This window comes from Lagopus muta, chromosome 7, assembly GCF_023343835.1.
Source record: "Lagopus muta isolate bLagMut1 chromosome 7, bLagMut1 primary, whole genome shotgun sequence".
In the NCBI taxonomy this organism is placed as follows: domain Eukaryota; kingdom Metazoa; phylum Chordata; class Aves; order Galliformes; family Phasianidae; genus Lagopus; species Lagopus muta.
The window spans coordinates 18,929,114-18,944,895 of NC_064439.1; the positions used below are offsets into that span (position 1 = coordinate 18,929,114).

Genomic DNA, 15,782 nt, shown 5'->3' on the forward strand with positions numbered 1-15,782 from the left:
ATAGTTCCCAAGTTTTCCAGCTTCAGGACTTCAAGATTGAGTCTGAATGAAGACTACAGAGGTGGCAAGAGATATACTACATAAAGTATGCTTCTTATGGAGTAAGAAGCAAAACATATTAGAACGACACCTTATAGGCAAATATTATTGATCTCTTTATATTTTGAACCAAGTAGATTTTTGAAGGGTGAAGAAACACTATAACAAATGTTTATATGATAATTACAATGAATAGCATTGTTCTGTACACGTTCTATTTTTATACTAATCCATAGTTCTATCACTACTCAACTCCCTCAGAGGTTAGCAAAATTAAATCTTAATTTCCATGTGTGAGAATCCTTCTTTTTTTTTTTTGGCTCAAAGCTTGCTTCCTGAGGTTTTTCTTTTGATAAGACTCTGAGTGACTCATCAAGGAGGCAAGTGATGGGTGCTGTGTGACAATCGATATCGCTTTGGGAACATTTGAAAGCCTCTTCCCCCAGAGCTGCTTGCTCTGTAGAAGAGCAGAAGAGAGTGCTCAGGAGTGCTACTGGCGGAAGATCTGGCCTGTGACTAAATAACTCCTGTTTGCTATGGAAGGCTGGGGGATGATACCATTGTATCCTGCGAAGGCAAGATACAAGTTGGTGCCTCCCCGCTTCCTCTTATCTGCTGGCAAGGCCAGAAAGATAACAACTAAGGAGGTTCCTGCTGAGATCCCAGAGCCAGAAGCTGCCACCGCAAGGAGAACTGACTCAACAACCTTGGGTTTGAGTTGTCACTCAAAAGACAGCTGACTCAACCACTTTGAAGCATTGAAAAGGGGCCATCATTGCCATGGTCATCGTCATCATCAATAGAACAACTCTGCCCAACGACCCACCACTACTGAGGATCAAAGACGGAACTACGAACCTCGCTGGATCCATGGTGGTGACTATGTCCCTCTTGCTGCCTATAAAGACTCCTTGCTTCTTCTCTTCTATCTTTTCTATCGCCTTCCTTCCCTTCCCCATTACCCTCATCATAATAGTGTCTGTCCTCCCCTTCCCCATTTCCCTGATTAAGATTTGTAATAAACTGGTCGGACCAACATTTGAACCGTTGCTTCTTAATCTCACGCCGGGTATATAGATAATAAAAGAACCTCCTCTCCCTCCTATAAATTGGACCGAGACACCATGTAAACATGACTTTAGCTAGGATGAAATTCACTGAGGTATGGAAAACTCTAAAGATACCTGCAAAGGAAATAGAGATTGAAGTCCTGATGTACATAGCTAGTTACATGGACAAACAACATATTGGGTCTGTCACAGGAAGTATCAACAGTATTACATAGTGATTTTATTAGAAGATAGAACTTGCTAATTTTGATTAGGGCTATTACAGTTATCTCTGGTGAGACACCAGGTGGTTTGGTTGGAAGGGGATAGAAACATAGAAGTGTATAATAGTACAAACAAATTAAAGACTATTTTGTCATAAGTTTCTGAAAGCAAACACAGGATAGAAATGCACTTCATTGCGTACCTCTGAAATATACTAATCCATATTTTAGAAGTGCTACGTATACACAAAGAAAATGTGTCAGGAAAAGTAAACAGTTTCTTATGAGACAGTAGAATTTGTGTATATTCTTGGACAAACTATAGAGCCACTCATTGCATTAAATCTATACCAAAATTTCTTTCTTGTTATAAAGATACCTTCATCCAGTGAAGTCACAGTAAGTCTTCACTCTGACCATTTTTTCAAGAACATGTCAAGATATTCCCATCTCAAGACTTATACAACAAAGGAAAACTACTTAACAAGTAAAGATAAATTCTAAGAAAAAATGTGACTAAAGAAATACTGCCATACTAAAAGATGTTGATACTTTCAACAGTACAGACATGAAGTTTTCTATAGAATTTGGCCTGGCACAGCTCCCAAACACCATAATAATATCATAATCATTTCTACTAGTCACTGCCTGCCAGGACATACTTTAACAAGATGAGAGTTGAATAGCAATTGTACAGCGTAAATCTGATTAACGTCTATAAATATCCAAGGTGTGGGAGACAAAAGGATGAGGCCAGACTCTTTTTCAGTGGTGTGTGGCGATAGGACATGGGGAAATGGCCACTGAAGCATAGGAAGTTCTGCACAAATGTGCATAAGAACTTCACAGTGAGGGTCATGGAGCACTTGAACAGGCTGCCTGTTCTCTGGAGATGGTCAAGACCTGTCTAGACTCCACCTGTGCAACCTGATCTAGGGAGCCTGCTTCAGCAGGGGGGCTGGACTCAATGATCTCTAGGGGTCTGTTCCAGCCCCTACAATTCTGTGATTCTGTGATATCTGAAAACCAAAGGTTAGTGTATAACAAGTTAACAGGTATCAGAGATGAAAGAAGCCAACACAGAGGACAAAGATGAAGAAACACAGGTAATGCCTGGAGAGGGAATTACCAAGCTGCAACAAACACAGATGAATAACAATATATATGAAGCATAATTGCAGAAATGCAAAGCCACAGAAACTAATAGCAACATTTAATAGCCCAAAAAAAAAAACCAAAAAAAAAACAAAACAACAAACCATGAATCTCAGCAGATAATTGGGAAAAGCACAAAGAATAGTAGGGAAAGAAAGATAAATTGAAAGCTGAAAATGAAGTTGTTGCTAGAGTAGAAATGCCTTATGACAAAATACTTGAGAGAAAATTACTACCAGTGAATGACCAAGAATTATAATGGAAAAATGAACACAAGTAGGTATTAGAAGTCTAATAAAGTCCTTGATGAATTTAGAGCATCTTTCAACACTGGATTTTGGTGAAAAATATAAATTTGACCAACAAAATTTAATGAACTCCAAGTCATATGTCAGCATAATTTAGGCCTGGTACAAGGAAACAAACAATCAAATCAAGCCAGAAGCATCCTATAGGATGGTTCTCACAGTTTTGTTGTTTTTGTATGTCTTCAAACTCTGAAGGGTTCCTCTGTGCCTTCTCTGCTCCAGGATCTGATGTTGTGCCCATCAACTGCTGAATTTGGAGGCACTTCCTATTGCAGTCACTGAGCCTTAGCACATATACGAGGAAGTTAACATCAAGGTCTTTTAGGATTCTCCTGGACTTGTTTATATCAGCTGTGTGGTGTTCCCAGTTAACATCTGACAAGCTGAAGTCTCCATAAGCACCTAGATGTCTGTCTTAGTTCCTTAAAGAAAAATTATTCAGTGTCATCATTGTGGGTAGGTGTCCTATAGTAGACTCACACAATGACATCCCCTTTATTTGCTTATCCCTTAATCCTTATGCAGAGGCTCTCAACCATGTTGTCACCAACTAACAGCTCCATACAGTCCAGCCAGCCCCTTCATTACATATAGCATCACACTGTTACTTCTCCTGCCCTGATCGTCTCCTCTGCAGAGCCCATAGCTGTCCATCACAGCACAGCAAAGTTGTTTTCTGATGTCTCATGTAGAAATGATACTCAGTGATGCAATGAGGAGTGTTTCCCAGTTCAGCAGTTGATGGACACATCAGAATCTGGCACAGGGAAACTCTTCAGGGTTCTGACAGGACATAAAACGACAAAAACTGTAACTACAGTCCTATAGAACTTTTCTGTCTTGGAGATGCTGCAAGGGACAACTCACATTGTATTATATGACATCAGAGGGGTTTAGATATATATATTTTTAGTAACATTGTTTGCAATAGAATAAATGTCCCTTAATTATGACAAAAAGATGACCACAATGCTCAGGGGGATTGATTTGCTATTTTCACATAACACAATAATTTCCCTTTTCTGTATTCTGTATTCTGAAATTTGAATGAATAGAGCAAACTGAAACAGCTACACTTATCTAGAGATGTAAAAATAGAATCTTTGCACTTTATTTTGAAACTACATCAGGTTTTATGATTATTCAGTGAGGATGAAAGCAAACACCATTCACCATTGATAAAAGTTAGGCAACAATGGACAGATTGTTACTTTGCTGTCTTTTCAAATACACTTATAAGGAAAAAGCATGTAAGTAGACATCTCAGGGATATGAAAATAAATTTGATGTAAAGATGTAAGTACACTCAACAGACTGTTTTATTTTCCATGTTGAATCAAGTGCACTGTAAAAAGTAACATCTTTGACAAGGAATATATTTCCACTTGCAGTTTTCAGCAAAAGTAAATTAATGCAACTTCCTGCTCTATTTTCAAAATCACAGGGGCTGATTATTTCTGTAATGCATCTAGGAAGTTACATATGCAGAATGGTTACTGAAATATTGCAGATGAATACTGTACTCCTTTGCTTATAGGGGGAATCACAAGTTCTCATACAATCATAGAATCTTTTGAGTTGGAAGGGGCCTCTAAAAGTCATCTAGTTCAACTTCCCTGCAATGAACATGGACATTTAGACTTGAATCAGATGCTCAGAGCCCCATTCAACCTAACCTTGATTGGATCTAACAGTGGGACTTCCACTGTATCTCTTGGCAATCTGTTCCAGTGCCTCACCGTCCTTATCGGAGAAAACTACTTCCTTATATCCAATTTAAATTTCCATTCTTTTGATTTAAAACCATTTTCCCTTGTTCTATCATAACAGACTCCGTGAAAGAATCCTCTTTCTTACAGTCCCCCTTTAGATTCTGAAAGGCTGCTTCCAGGTCTCCCCAGAAACTTCTCTTCCCCAAACTGGATAACTTCATCTCTCTCAGCCTGTTCTCATACAGGAGGTGCTCCATCCCTTGGATCATTTTAGTGGCCTGCCTCTTGAGACACTCAACTCCTCCCAAGAAAGTGAGAATTGCAGCTCTCCATTCAAGTTCAAGTACTTCCCAGAAAGTCCCTGAATATACTCAGTAAATACTCATATTAGAATACCAGATTATTAAGTTCCTTTCAAAGTTCTCTGTCATAACATTTTCTGAATTCAAAAGGAAAATAGGATCAGGTACAGGTACAAAGTATGTGTAGCCAATAGGGCTAGCTTTATTAGTAGTTAATTTTAGCATCAGAAATACACTTAATCTTGGCTCAAAAACCATCTTTTTTCTTTTTCATTTAAAAAATTTACCTCTGAATTTCCTGATTCACTCATCTGATCAATTCTGCTCACCGATATCTTATTTAACACTGATATAAAATATCTAATGGAACAGTAACAAACTTCAGCTACAGTTTGATAGCATCTAGAACAGAGGTTTCCTGTGAGATTTAAAGTTCTGAAAAAAAGGTTGAGAAGGAGCTGACATGGTCAATGGAAACTGACAACATGACGACTGTTTAGTCTACTGTAATTGGTTTTACCTGTATGGAAACATTCTCAAAAATGTCAACATGTAAGGCTACTATTGATAAACAATGATCTTTTTCATGTAATGTGACAAAAAAATGACAGACTTGTATAATGAGGGAAGAGGAATATGTGGTATCAGATACCTTATATAGATGCTTATCTTTTAAATTTCCAAGAGAAAAAGTAAAGGTACAAGTTAAAAAAAAAAAAAAAATCTAGACCATCTTCAGAGTCTACAGTTTATTTACACCCTAGGTACCTCAAAAAACAAAACAAAACAAAAAAAAACACCACCATCCTGCTTTATAGTATCAAGTGAATCTAAACATTTCCTTTTCAATCTGAATATCACCTATGAGATATTAAGCACTTCAAACACTGGGGAAACAGTCCAGAAATGTAAGCAAGCTGTTTTGTAGCAGATCTACAAAGAATTCATTGTAAGCAATGCTCAAAAGAAAATCTCCTACTTTAAATATCATTTGTTCATACTCAAAAGATTACCACCTTTTTAGGGATGGGAGAAAATAAATTCCACCCAAAAAAAAAAAAAAATGCAGAAGTACTTCCTCAAAGACAATCAACCTACAAACATATTGCAAAGTCAATGTGATCAGATGGTTACTAAGACCTTTTAGATTGCACTGTCATTTATAAACTTTCAGAGTTTTACTTTGCATCAAGCAAACATATCACAACCTAGAGAGAACATACCTGAAATGGCTTAGAGCTGCTGATGTACAGCGTCTGTCTTATCCATCTTTCTCCTTGATTTCCATATTTGTACCACAGCAGTATTCCCTTGGTATTACTCATAGTTCTCTGGAAGACTGACAAAGTATAAACTTGCTTTCCAGACATATGATAATGGAAGCGAAAAATGCAGGTTTGATTGTAAGTAGGGTTGAAGAGAGGACTAAGCAAAACTGCTTTATCTTCAAATTCTTGTGGCTCTGAAGACTCCATGTACAGGTAATGTCCCAGACTAGTGCCTGTTGTGTGATCCTTTAATGGTCCTGTATTAACTGTAGGGGTTGGTCCTTGTATCCTGATCCAGTCAAAGTCATCCTCAGTGTCCTGTGCCCAATTGCATAGCCCATTTTCGAAGTCACACTGTAGGTCAGGGTCTGAAATGTGTGCAGAACAAAACGTCAGGTGTAAAGTAAGCAGAACAATATCAGAAAGTGGTATTGCTTTAATATACTCTTTATTCACTGTCTTTCTGAGAAAAAGAAAATAATTTGTTTCCTTTTTCCTTTTCAAATACATGTAATATAGACCCATTTGGTTTTTGAAATAATTCTCCCCCCCCCAGAAAAAAACAAATTTACCCCTGTATAGGCAAAAATAAAATAAAACGAAAGAAAAGCCTTTAGTTAACTTCTTTCTCTCTCATTACATCTGGTAATCAATACTTCATTCATTCAATAAATGCTGTGAAGAACTATTTAATAGCATGAAGAGTAAAATGATTAATGCATTTTTTATAATTAAAGTATGAACAAAACCCTGAAGGTTGGGGTTATTTTTTTTTTTCTTTCTTTCTTTTTTTTTTTTAAAACTGATGAACTGGATGAAATAAATCATAGACCTTAACTTTGTAGTTACATGCAATAAGTGACTTAATATGTTTTCATATGACAGACGCTAAACTCAAAAGGCATTTATAACACATTATTTAACATCAAGACAAAATACATTGATTAGAACTACTAATTCTAATGCTGAGTATTAGAAATGGTTAACTTGTGTTCCTGCTTTTCATCTACCTTTCATAAACAGTATTTAATGATTAATATGTAATTATTAATCATATAACATTTTATGTAAGCTTTTGTTACGATGTTTAAAACTTCAAAATCAGTCATTCAGTATTTCCTTACTGTAGATTTCAACATGCGTAAAGGAAGATAAGCATTTTACAGGTGGGAAAACTGAGATAGTCTGGAAACTGTGTACTGTCTTTGAAATTCAGATCATACACAGCAGATATCAGTGCAGTCTGGTATCTCCTCAAGCATGTAGGGTGTCCACTGTTTCTCAAGCTCACTCTGATTTGCATAATTTGGTTACCATAGGATATGGTAAAGCATCTGCTAGTTAATTTTAATATTAATGATTTTGAGTTCTTAAAATTGATGAAAGCATGCTTGGGTGAGAAAATCAATCTCTGCCATTTAGCACTACAATTGAATGCCAAAAACGTGAATGATCAACAGTTCTTCTCAGTTCCTACAAGTCATTTCTCTGAAAGAGAAAGAGATGCACAAAATAACTAGTAACTTCTAATAATACAGATAGTTTAATATTTTCTAGCTAGACAGATCTATATAGAGATAGGACGTGCACTTCTTTCAGTCTATGTATATTATTTTATTTTTATCAGCGTAGCCCAAACCACCACATTAACTGAGATCAACTGGAAGAATGAATTCTTTCCACTAAAATAAACTTGTAATGCATGTGTGTATTTTACAAAAGAATTAAAGAAATATGACTCATTAGAATAAAAGAGGTTGATTTACAATTACATTTACCCTCAAATGTTACTCATCATACATATTTAGGCTAATAATTTTCAGAGAATTCTATCAGTAACTATATTGGGTTGCATCACCACTGGCTATGACACTGATATGCTGTACTTGTACTCTGCACTTTTTATTTTTATTTTTTAAATGCAGAGATTAACTGGCAGTTTGTTTTGCTATAAAGTAATAATGGAAAGTACTCACTGCACTTGTCTTCATCTGATCCATCCCCGCAGTCATCCACAAGATCGCACATCAATAAACGGCTAATACACGCTTTTGTGTCTCTGCACCAAAACCAATTAGGACCTTCACAGCTTAATGCTGGAGGTGGAAGAGCGCAATTTTCAAATGTAATATCATCAATTGCTGAGACACCATCATAAAATCCCAAGCTGATTTTATTGAGTGACAATTGGAAGGAATGTGAAAGACGTCCAAGCTGAATGACTGAGTTCAACCACTGATTTCCCTGGTTGTAGTAGACCCTCCAAAGAACAGTAGGCTCATCTAGCCCATCCACAAGCAGTTGCATCTCTGCTGCTCCAACTGAATGTCCATAATTGTAATACCTAAAATAACAAAAACAAAGCATTATTACCTTTTTTTTTTTTAATAGTATCTTAAAACATCATTTTAAAGTCATTAATATATAACTGAGTGAACATATAACTAAACTGTTTTTGTTCCTCATTCTGTTTCCAGAAGTGTGGTATTTCCAGACCTACACATCAACTCTTTGATAAACATCTTTCTACAGTAAATATATTTGACATCACTGAGCAACACACAGAATAATGCTAAAATCATGCAAAGATTTATTTAAGCCATACAAATTTGACATTAACATACAAATAATTACAGTTCATTTTTTATTTTCCTCTTTGACGAGATTCTACAGAGACTGTGGTGAGAAAATAGCTGAAATACTTTTTTCCCCTATGAATATTGGAAAAGGATTGAAATTGGATTTCCAATTCTTGCACTGGAGATATCTTTCAAAGAAGGTACAATTCAATTTTGGATACTCTATTGATAACTCAAATGATGACTCAGTAAGGTACTAAACTTTTGGATGATTTCTAAGTCTTGAGAGAACATTTTCAATTTGATTTTAAGTTAAAATATTATCAAAATACTAGAGATATTTTCCTGTGTATATGCAGACATTGTCCTTTAACATAACTTTGCTGAAAGCCTTACAACAAATAAATCCTAGGTTTCAGTTCTGTTCTACAGATTATATCTACATATTGGTCATAATGTAGACTGTCTGATTAAGGAATAGACGAAGATAATAAATACTGTAGAGGAGGCTGTGTACTACTGTAAATTATAGCCACAATTTCAATCCAAGAGAAACAATGAGAGATGATCCAGAATCTTTAAAAAAAATTTTCCCATACCAAAAGGACATTGTGCAATTTGATCCTGTTTGTCTGAACTCTGGGCTTCGTAGCTGAGCAACTTGTGAAATCCTGCTGCTGTTTTTCAAAATGAACATAAAATGACCTAACAAAAGAAAACATAAAACAACTTTTCAGGCTGAAGAAAGACATTGTTTCTACATGTTTGGAAATAGTTTACAATCACCACTTTAAAACTGATTAAAGAGCAGTGTATCTACATCAGCCCTTTGTGTCTAGGCCTGGATTGATTTACCTTCAGACTTGTTATAGGTGTGATCTTGAGGAGGAGCTTGCTGCTTTAAAGCACTTTCAAGAGAACTGCTGGAACTTCTTATCCAATCAAATCCATCTGCATTTGCAGTTTCAAACCAACCACAGTTATCTCTTTCAAAGTCACACACAGAAGCTGAAATGAGGTAAGAAACATTTTTTTTGTCTCTGTGCAAGACATGACTAGGAAAGCTTTACAATGTGAAAAGGAAATAAAACATTTCCAATATGTCACCACCATCCTAGGAAAAAAAAAAAAGTATTAGAGCATTGTGGGGAAAAGATGCTGTATTTGTTTTATAAAAATGGAGTAAGATAACAGTCCCACAGGAACATCCAAGCTAAATCTATACACAGTGGATACATAAAGTGAAGACTTTTCTCTAAAAGCAATGCAGACAAAGCACACAATGTGGGTGAGGAGCTGCTGAAAACCGACCTCACAATCTCATGCTGCAAAGCAGAAAAACAGAGCACACAAAGCAATAACAAGACTTCTGCCAGATCTTTTAGGGAATAAATGCTAGTGTCAAAATAAATTCTTTATTTCCTGAATTTCAGCAAGTATGCTAAAGATAACAAAAACATTCTTCTAGTTGTAAAAGAAATCAAGCTAAATACCAGGTATTAAAGAAATGCCACAATATCAGTAAAAGGAGGACATCTCTGAAACACAAAATACTGCATTAACAAAGGCTTGAAAAATATATTCATCTGCATTCTTCAGTACTTCATATAACACAGCAATAATACATTACAAAATATATAAAACGCAAAATAAATGGATTGAAAGATGAATGAAAAATATACATTAATATTTACAATATTAAATAGAAGCAGCATCATATTTTCCTCTTCTGCATTTAAAAAATTCCTCTCTAATCACAGAATGATACTTTTGCTTACTGTCATTAGAACAAGCATTCAAAGGAAAACATTAGGAAAACTATTCCAAGAACTTTTACCCAGTACTTCATTAATTATGCATAAGCCACAAAATATTCACAGACATGACTACCATTTCTACCATCGTTTTATAAAGATTTATCACAATGTCTTGTGGCCATTTCAAATGACATCTCATGGAAAAGAGAATTATATTCCATTGATGGAAAATATGAGGAGAGTTGGTTTCTTTTGTGTTTGTTTAACCAGTATATGATTATTGGTCTGTTTAACCAGCATATGATTATTAGTGGTCTTCTAAAAAAGGCTGGATTAATGTGTTATTAACCAAAACACATAAAAACACAAACAAAAACAATAAAATTTAAGAGATTAAAGGTAATATAATTTTTCTATATATAGGTTGTATGTCAATCAAGCATGAAGTATGATTCTTTTTTCTTTAGGAATATTGCTTTGCTAGAATAACAATTATTAACAGATGTACAAGGACCTAGGCAAATGAAAATGACTGATAATCTACTGGTGGAACAAAATAATGGGAAGATAAAGTGAGCTATTTATGATCTATCTTTTCTTTGCTTGAAAAGAAGAACGAGAAACAATCTCAAATACCCAGGAGAGCTACAAAGAACATGAAAAACTTTGTATACAGGCAACATTCAAAAATGAAAGATGTAACAGTTAAGTTTCTAAGCCCAGACTTCCTATAACTGTAACTTGTAACAAGACAAAGTATGCCCTTATCTTAAGCATGAATGAGCACTTTGAGATAAAATAACTCTCAAACCTTCAACAAGTTTTTAAACCAAGTGTTTTTAAAATCTGGGGAAGATAAAAGTATAGAGCAAGCTGGTAGAGCCTGGGTGAAATTCATTTGCTTCTAAGTGTTTTGTAATGCTTCAATCTTACTTTCTCATTATCACTTTGACAAGTACTTGATCATCTCAGAGGTGAAAGTCAGTCAGGTTGGGTTCCTCTGCAGTTCCCCTCATAGTGAACAGACACTAATTAATCTACATTCTCTTCTAATATGTTACTTTCTGCCTTTCTTCTGTTCTTTGTTGAGTGCTACAGACTCTGCTGGGCTTTTTGCTCCTTGTATATGAGGAAATTATTGCTAGTATTGACGTTTGGAGGAAATTGCCTTTACAGTGTCAGTGGATTTAGTCTTCTCTGAGCTGACTTCTTATCACAACTTGAGATTCCTTGCTGATTCTGGATTGTTACAAATTGATTTTACATATTTTAAATATTTTTGTTTTGAGAAACTCAAAAACACTCAAAAACATCCCCAAATCATCCCCTTCTCTGTATAAGCTGAATGAATGCCTAACAAGAATTTAAGAAACACTCATACTGAAAACAGTTGTTAAAATTGAATGATTATTATGTAAGGATTTCTGCAAGACTGACGGTTCCCAAATCTCAACAACCACTCCCCTCAGATCTTTCTCAGTCTGGCAGCAAATGTGTATTTACACATAATGCAGCATTCTGAGGAAAGCCTGGCATGAAAAATCCAGGTGAGAAGTTATAATCCATCATTACTGGCTTACAACTTTCACTTAAATTTAAGAGGTGTTTAAAAAGACCCTCATATGCCAAGACATTCATATCCTTTTTTAATCACCCATTTCAAGATAGATTTAAAGACTTATAGTTAGCTGTCACTTTACTGACATCTTAATATCTAGGATCCAAAACACCTTACAGATATACAGATCCTATTACATTATTTTTAAACACTTTCAGTGTAAACACACTGAAAAAATAAAATTTAAAAATGCAAAAGGTCATCAATAGTAAAGAAGACTATTTGAAAAAACAGACAAAAAAATCTCAAGTGTATTTGAATGTTGACAAGTTCTTTTCAAAATTTCTGTGGGAGTGCCCACCTCCTTTGCTTTCCATCCCCAAATATTATCCTCTAAAGCTCTAAAAATAATTTGAAATTATTACATAAAAGTTCAAAACTGGATGTTAAGTTGATTTGCATTATGATACTAATATATATAGAATTGTAGTTGAACAATCACGTAGGGCAGATAGGTACAGCATTCTCTTGCATGGCTACAAGAAACAAAACTCTTGAGAACATTTCCTTCTGCTATTAATTTCTGCGAGGAAAGACAATTCATAAATGTGAAATTCTAACAGACTTACTTGTGATTACAGTCACATGAACTTTTTTAGTAATATGGCTTATAGATAATATGTATATATCTCCTATGTAATAAGGAAAAGTAGGGCATATACAATGGACAAAATATACTGAGGGGGAAGAAAATGCTGTAAAAACAGCCTAAGTGATTTCACCACGGACCTGTATTTTTAACAAAGTAAACTCAGTGCACATCTCCTAACAGCCTTTAGCTTAACTGTAGGTCTCAAAAAAATTCAGATTTTTACACAGGTAATTCAGTATTCTCTGGGTGCACATTCATGCTAATCAATCCCAAATATTGCCCATGAAAATAACTGTGCTGTCACATACATTTGATACAATATCATTTTCTAATTAATTCTAATTAATGACATGAAAAAAATCGTATTCACTGTACAACTCTGTTTTTTGATAGCAAGTCCTATCTGTGCAGTGAGGCAACCATCCAATCATCTAACTAAAGGCAGCTTCACAACAACATTTTTAAGAAAAATAGTGTCCAAACATGCTGGTTTATTAGATCCAACTTTTACTGGAAAACTCTCTGTTCTTATGATATTGTGATTTGCAAATCCTGAATGTGAATGACTAGTGTACTGATATAGGAAATATAGCAAAGTCACAAAATAATAAAAGAGCCTCCCAAATAATTAACTGATGCTTTTGTTGGAAATTTAGCAAGTCAGGTCTAAATCTCTCCTCCATCCTAAAATATTAGTGTAGTCTGCTCCCATATGGGCAAGTTCAAGCAGTGGAGCTGTCAATGCAATTCCAGTCTCAGGTCCCTTCTGTTTACAAGCTGGCATCCTTTTCAATTCTTTAACTTCAGCCCATCCTTCTGAGCTTGTTGTTAATCCCAGCCTCACCTTTAAAAGTTACTCATCTGTCTGAAACAAAGGAGTAGGCTGAAACAAAGCATAGGAGACAGGTGTTTGGAAGGTGTTTTGTCAGTGGAAGGGTTTGCTTTATAACCAGAGAAGTTTTATGCTTTGGCAAGATTAGAATCTATCCATATAATGAAAAATTCTTATAATACTTAAGGAAATTTTTATTTTACAAAGGTGGTTCTTAGAAACACAATAGTGTTTACACCACAAACACAGTTATTAATAAACGATACATGCATCATTCTCTTCATTTGCCTTCTCGGTGAAACTAAACACTTCATACATAGAGTGAGGTTATGAGCAGCTTATGAACTACCTCCTTTAAGGCTGATCTGAGTATGCTTATGCTCAGCCGGATAGTACATTGTAGAGATAATGATGATTAAATGTGATTTAATGTGATTAAATTTCATGTATGAATGCATAAATATAAAACAATATTTATATATATATCTCCCAATGTATATATATCTCCAAATTTCACATACACTTTGTATACACTTACATATTTAGCTACAATAAGATGTTTAGATATAGTTCAAAATCCAATAATCCACATAAGTGAACAAGAAAAATGAGTAAATTAAAAGAGAAAGAGAGAAAAAAATATATAGAACGATTTGCAAAAGATCAGAGCCAATACCAAAAATTTCTTTATGTTATCAGATTGCTTTCAAATTTTATATTTCCTACACCATGTAATTCTTAGGTTGCAAAAGTGAAAATTTGAACTCCACCAAAAGCATAGGCTGCAGACCTTAGAAATTATATCAAACATTCATCTTCCAGAACGTGAGCAGACAACGTGACAGGTATGTTAGGTCACTGCTGTAAATCTGCAATTTGAAAAAGACAGCCACTTTTCTCTTCTGCCTTTATGCGTGGAAGTCATGTGTAATAGCTTTATAGCCACAGTAAATTCTTCAACTGTAGAAGTAAAGTTGTGAACTAATAGTCAGGAGTAGCAGCACTTGAAGAAGAGAACATTTCATAGCTTATATTTTACGATGTTTTTACTTCTCTCTACTAGGTAGAATAAATCTGTAGGACTTTTTTAGTCTGGGACATGTATTTTTGTACAGTGAAACTAGGAATCTGGAATAAGTGTCTAAATTTTACTGTAATAATAAAAATAATATATATTAGAGTCACATAATTGCAACAGAACGAGATAAGATAAACTAATTTTTTGACCACGAGCTACATAAAAACAGAATAATTTCAACATATTATAAGGTTTGTACCAATGGTACTTTTCCTATATGTGTCATAAAATTCTTACCACACTCTGATTCTAAAGATGGAACACAGCCAAATTTAAAACATCTCAGAGATTAGATCAAAGTGAGGAGCAACAAAGAATTTCATTTGACCATAGTTAAAATAGACTATACAATGAGTTAATACGCAATCATCTAGTCTCATGATTTTAAGAAAAATAAATTCTCATTATATGTCTGAGAGTTTTCGTAAGTACAAACAAGAAAATTGTTACTGATTGAAACACATAGATGAAGCACATGCAAATGAAGTTCCAGACAAACAGAAATTTGATAACTGAAAAGCACCTCTGAAGAAGCATGAGATGTTTTAGGAACTTTTTTTCCATAAAGTGAGATTAAGCTCTAGAACCAGTGCTTGCCTGATAACAGATAAATAAGTAATTAAAGGGAATCTGAGTGGATTGGAAAAAGCAGCAGTTTCCTTACCACCACTGGTGACAGTGACTAGCTAGTCCTCAGGTGGGAATGCCATATGCCAGAATTAATTCACTCACATGGGAGTAAGGGCAGATTTCTCACCTGGACTAGTCCCCACAGATATGTAGGTTGTTCCAAAAGTAATGCCTCCTATTTATTCCCATGGAAACTACAACAAATACAAAGACCACAATAACACTATTTGATAGAGCAAATTCTCAGCTCCAAAATATTTCAACACTCACCCCCATAAGCTATACATTTCTACCAGCCATGAACAAGAGCTTGCATGCTGTGCTTATTAAAATTTGCATGTTCATGCAGAACATTTCCTTGTAGTAACATTTTCTATTTGGTTTCTACAAATATTCAGTAGGTATCAGTGCATGCCAACAGGTGCCATTTTTTTTCTGCAAGGAGAAATTCAGTTCCACACCTGTGCTTCATACTCTCTTCCACATCAGACAACAATTTTTCAGATGTGTCTCTGCTGTTACCTGTCACACAGCAACAAAACATGACAGGATACTGGTGAGGTGATTCCACATCTACTGCCATACCACCAACATCCACCTCTGTTATCATGAGGCAACATAAGACAGGAGGCATTACAT

The 15,782-nt window shown here is 35.1% G+C and overlaps 1 protein-coding gene across 1 annotated transcript in view; it reads right to left on the bottom strand.

The window, feature by feature from the left end:
- The window catches only part of MALRD1 (MAM and LDL receptor class A domain containing 1), a 203,587-nt gene that overhangs the window by 148,007 nt on the left and 39,798 nt on the right, over positions 1-15,782 (bottom strand). Inside the window, exons 14-17 of the mRNA XM_048950504.1 lie at positions 9,492-9,644; positions 9,236-9,341; positions 8,034-8,401; positions 6,013-6,425 (exon numbers count right to left, since the gene is read on the bottom strand). Of these exons, the coding sequence (XP_048806461.1) occupies positions 6,013-6,425; positions 8,034-8,401; positions 9,236-9,341; positions 9,492-9,644 (1,040 nt within the window). The remainder of the gene's footprint in view (positions 1-6,012; positions 6,426-8,033; positions 8,402-9,235; positions 9,342-9,491; positions 9,645-15,782) is intronic.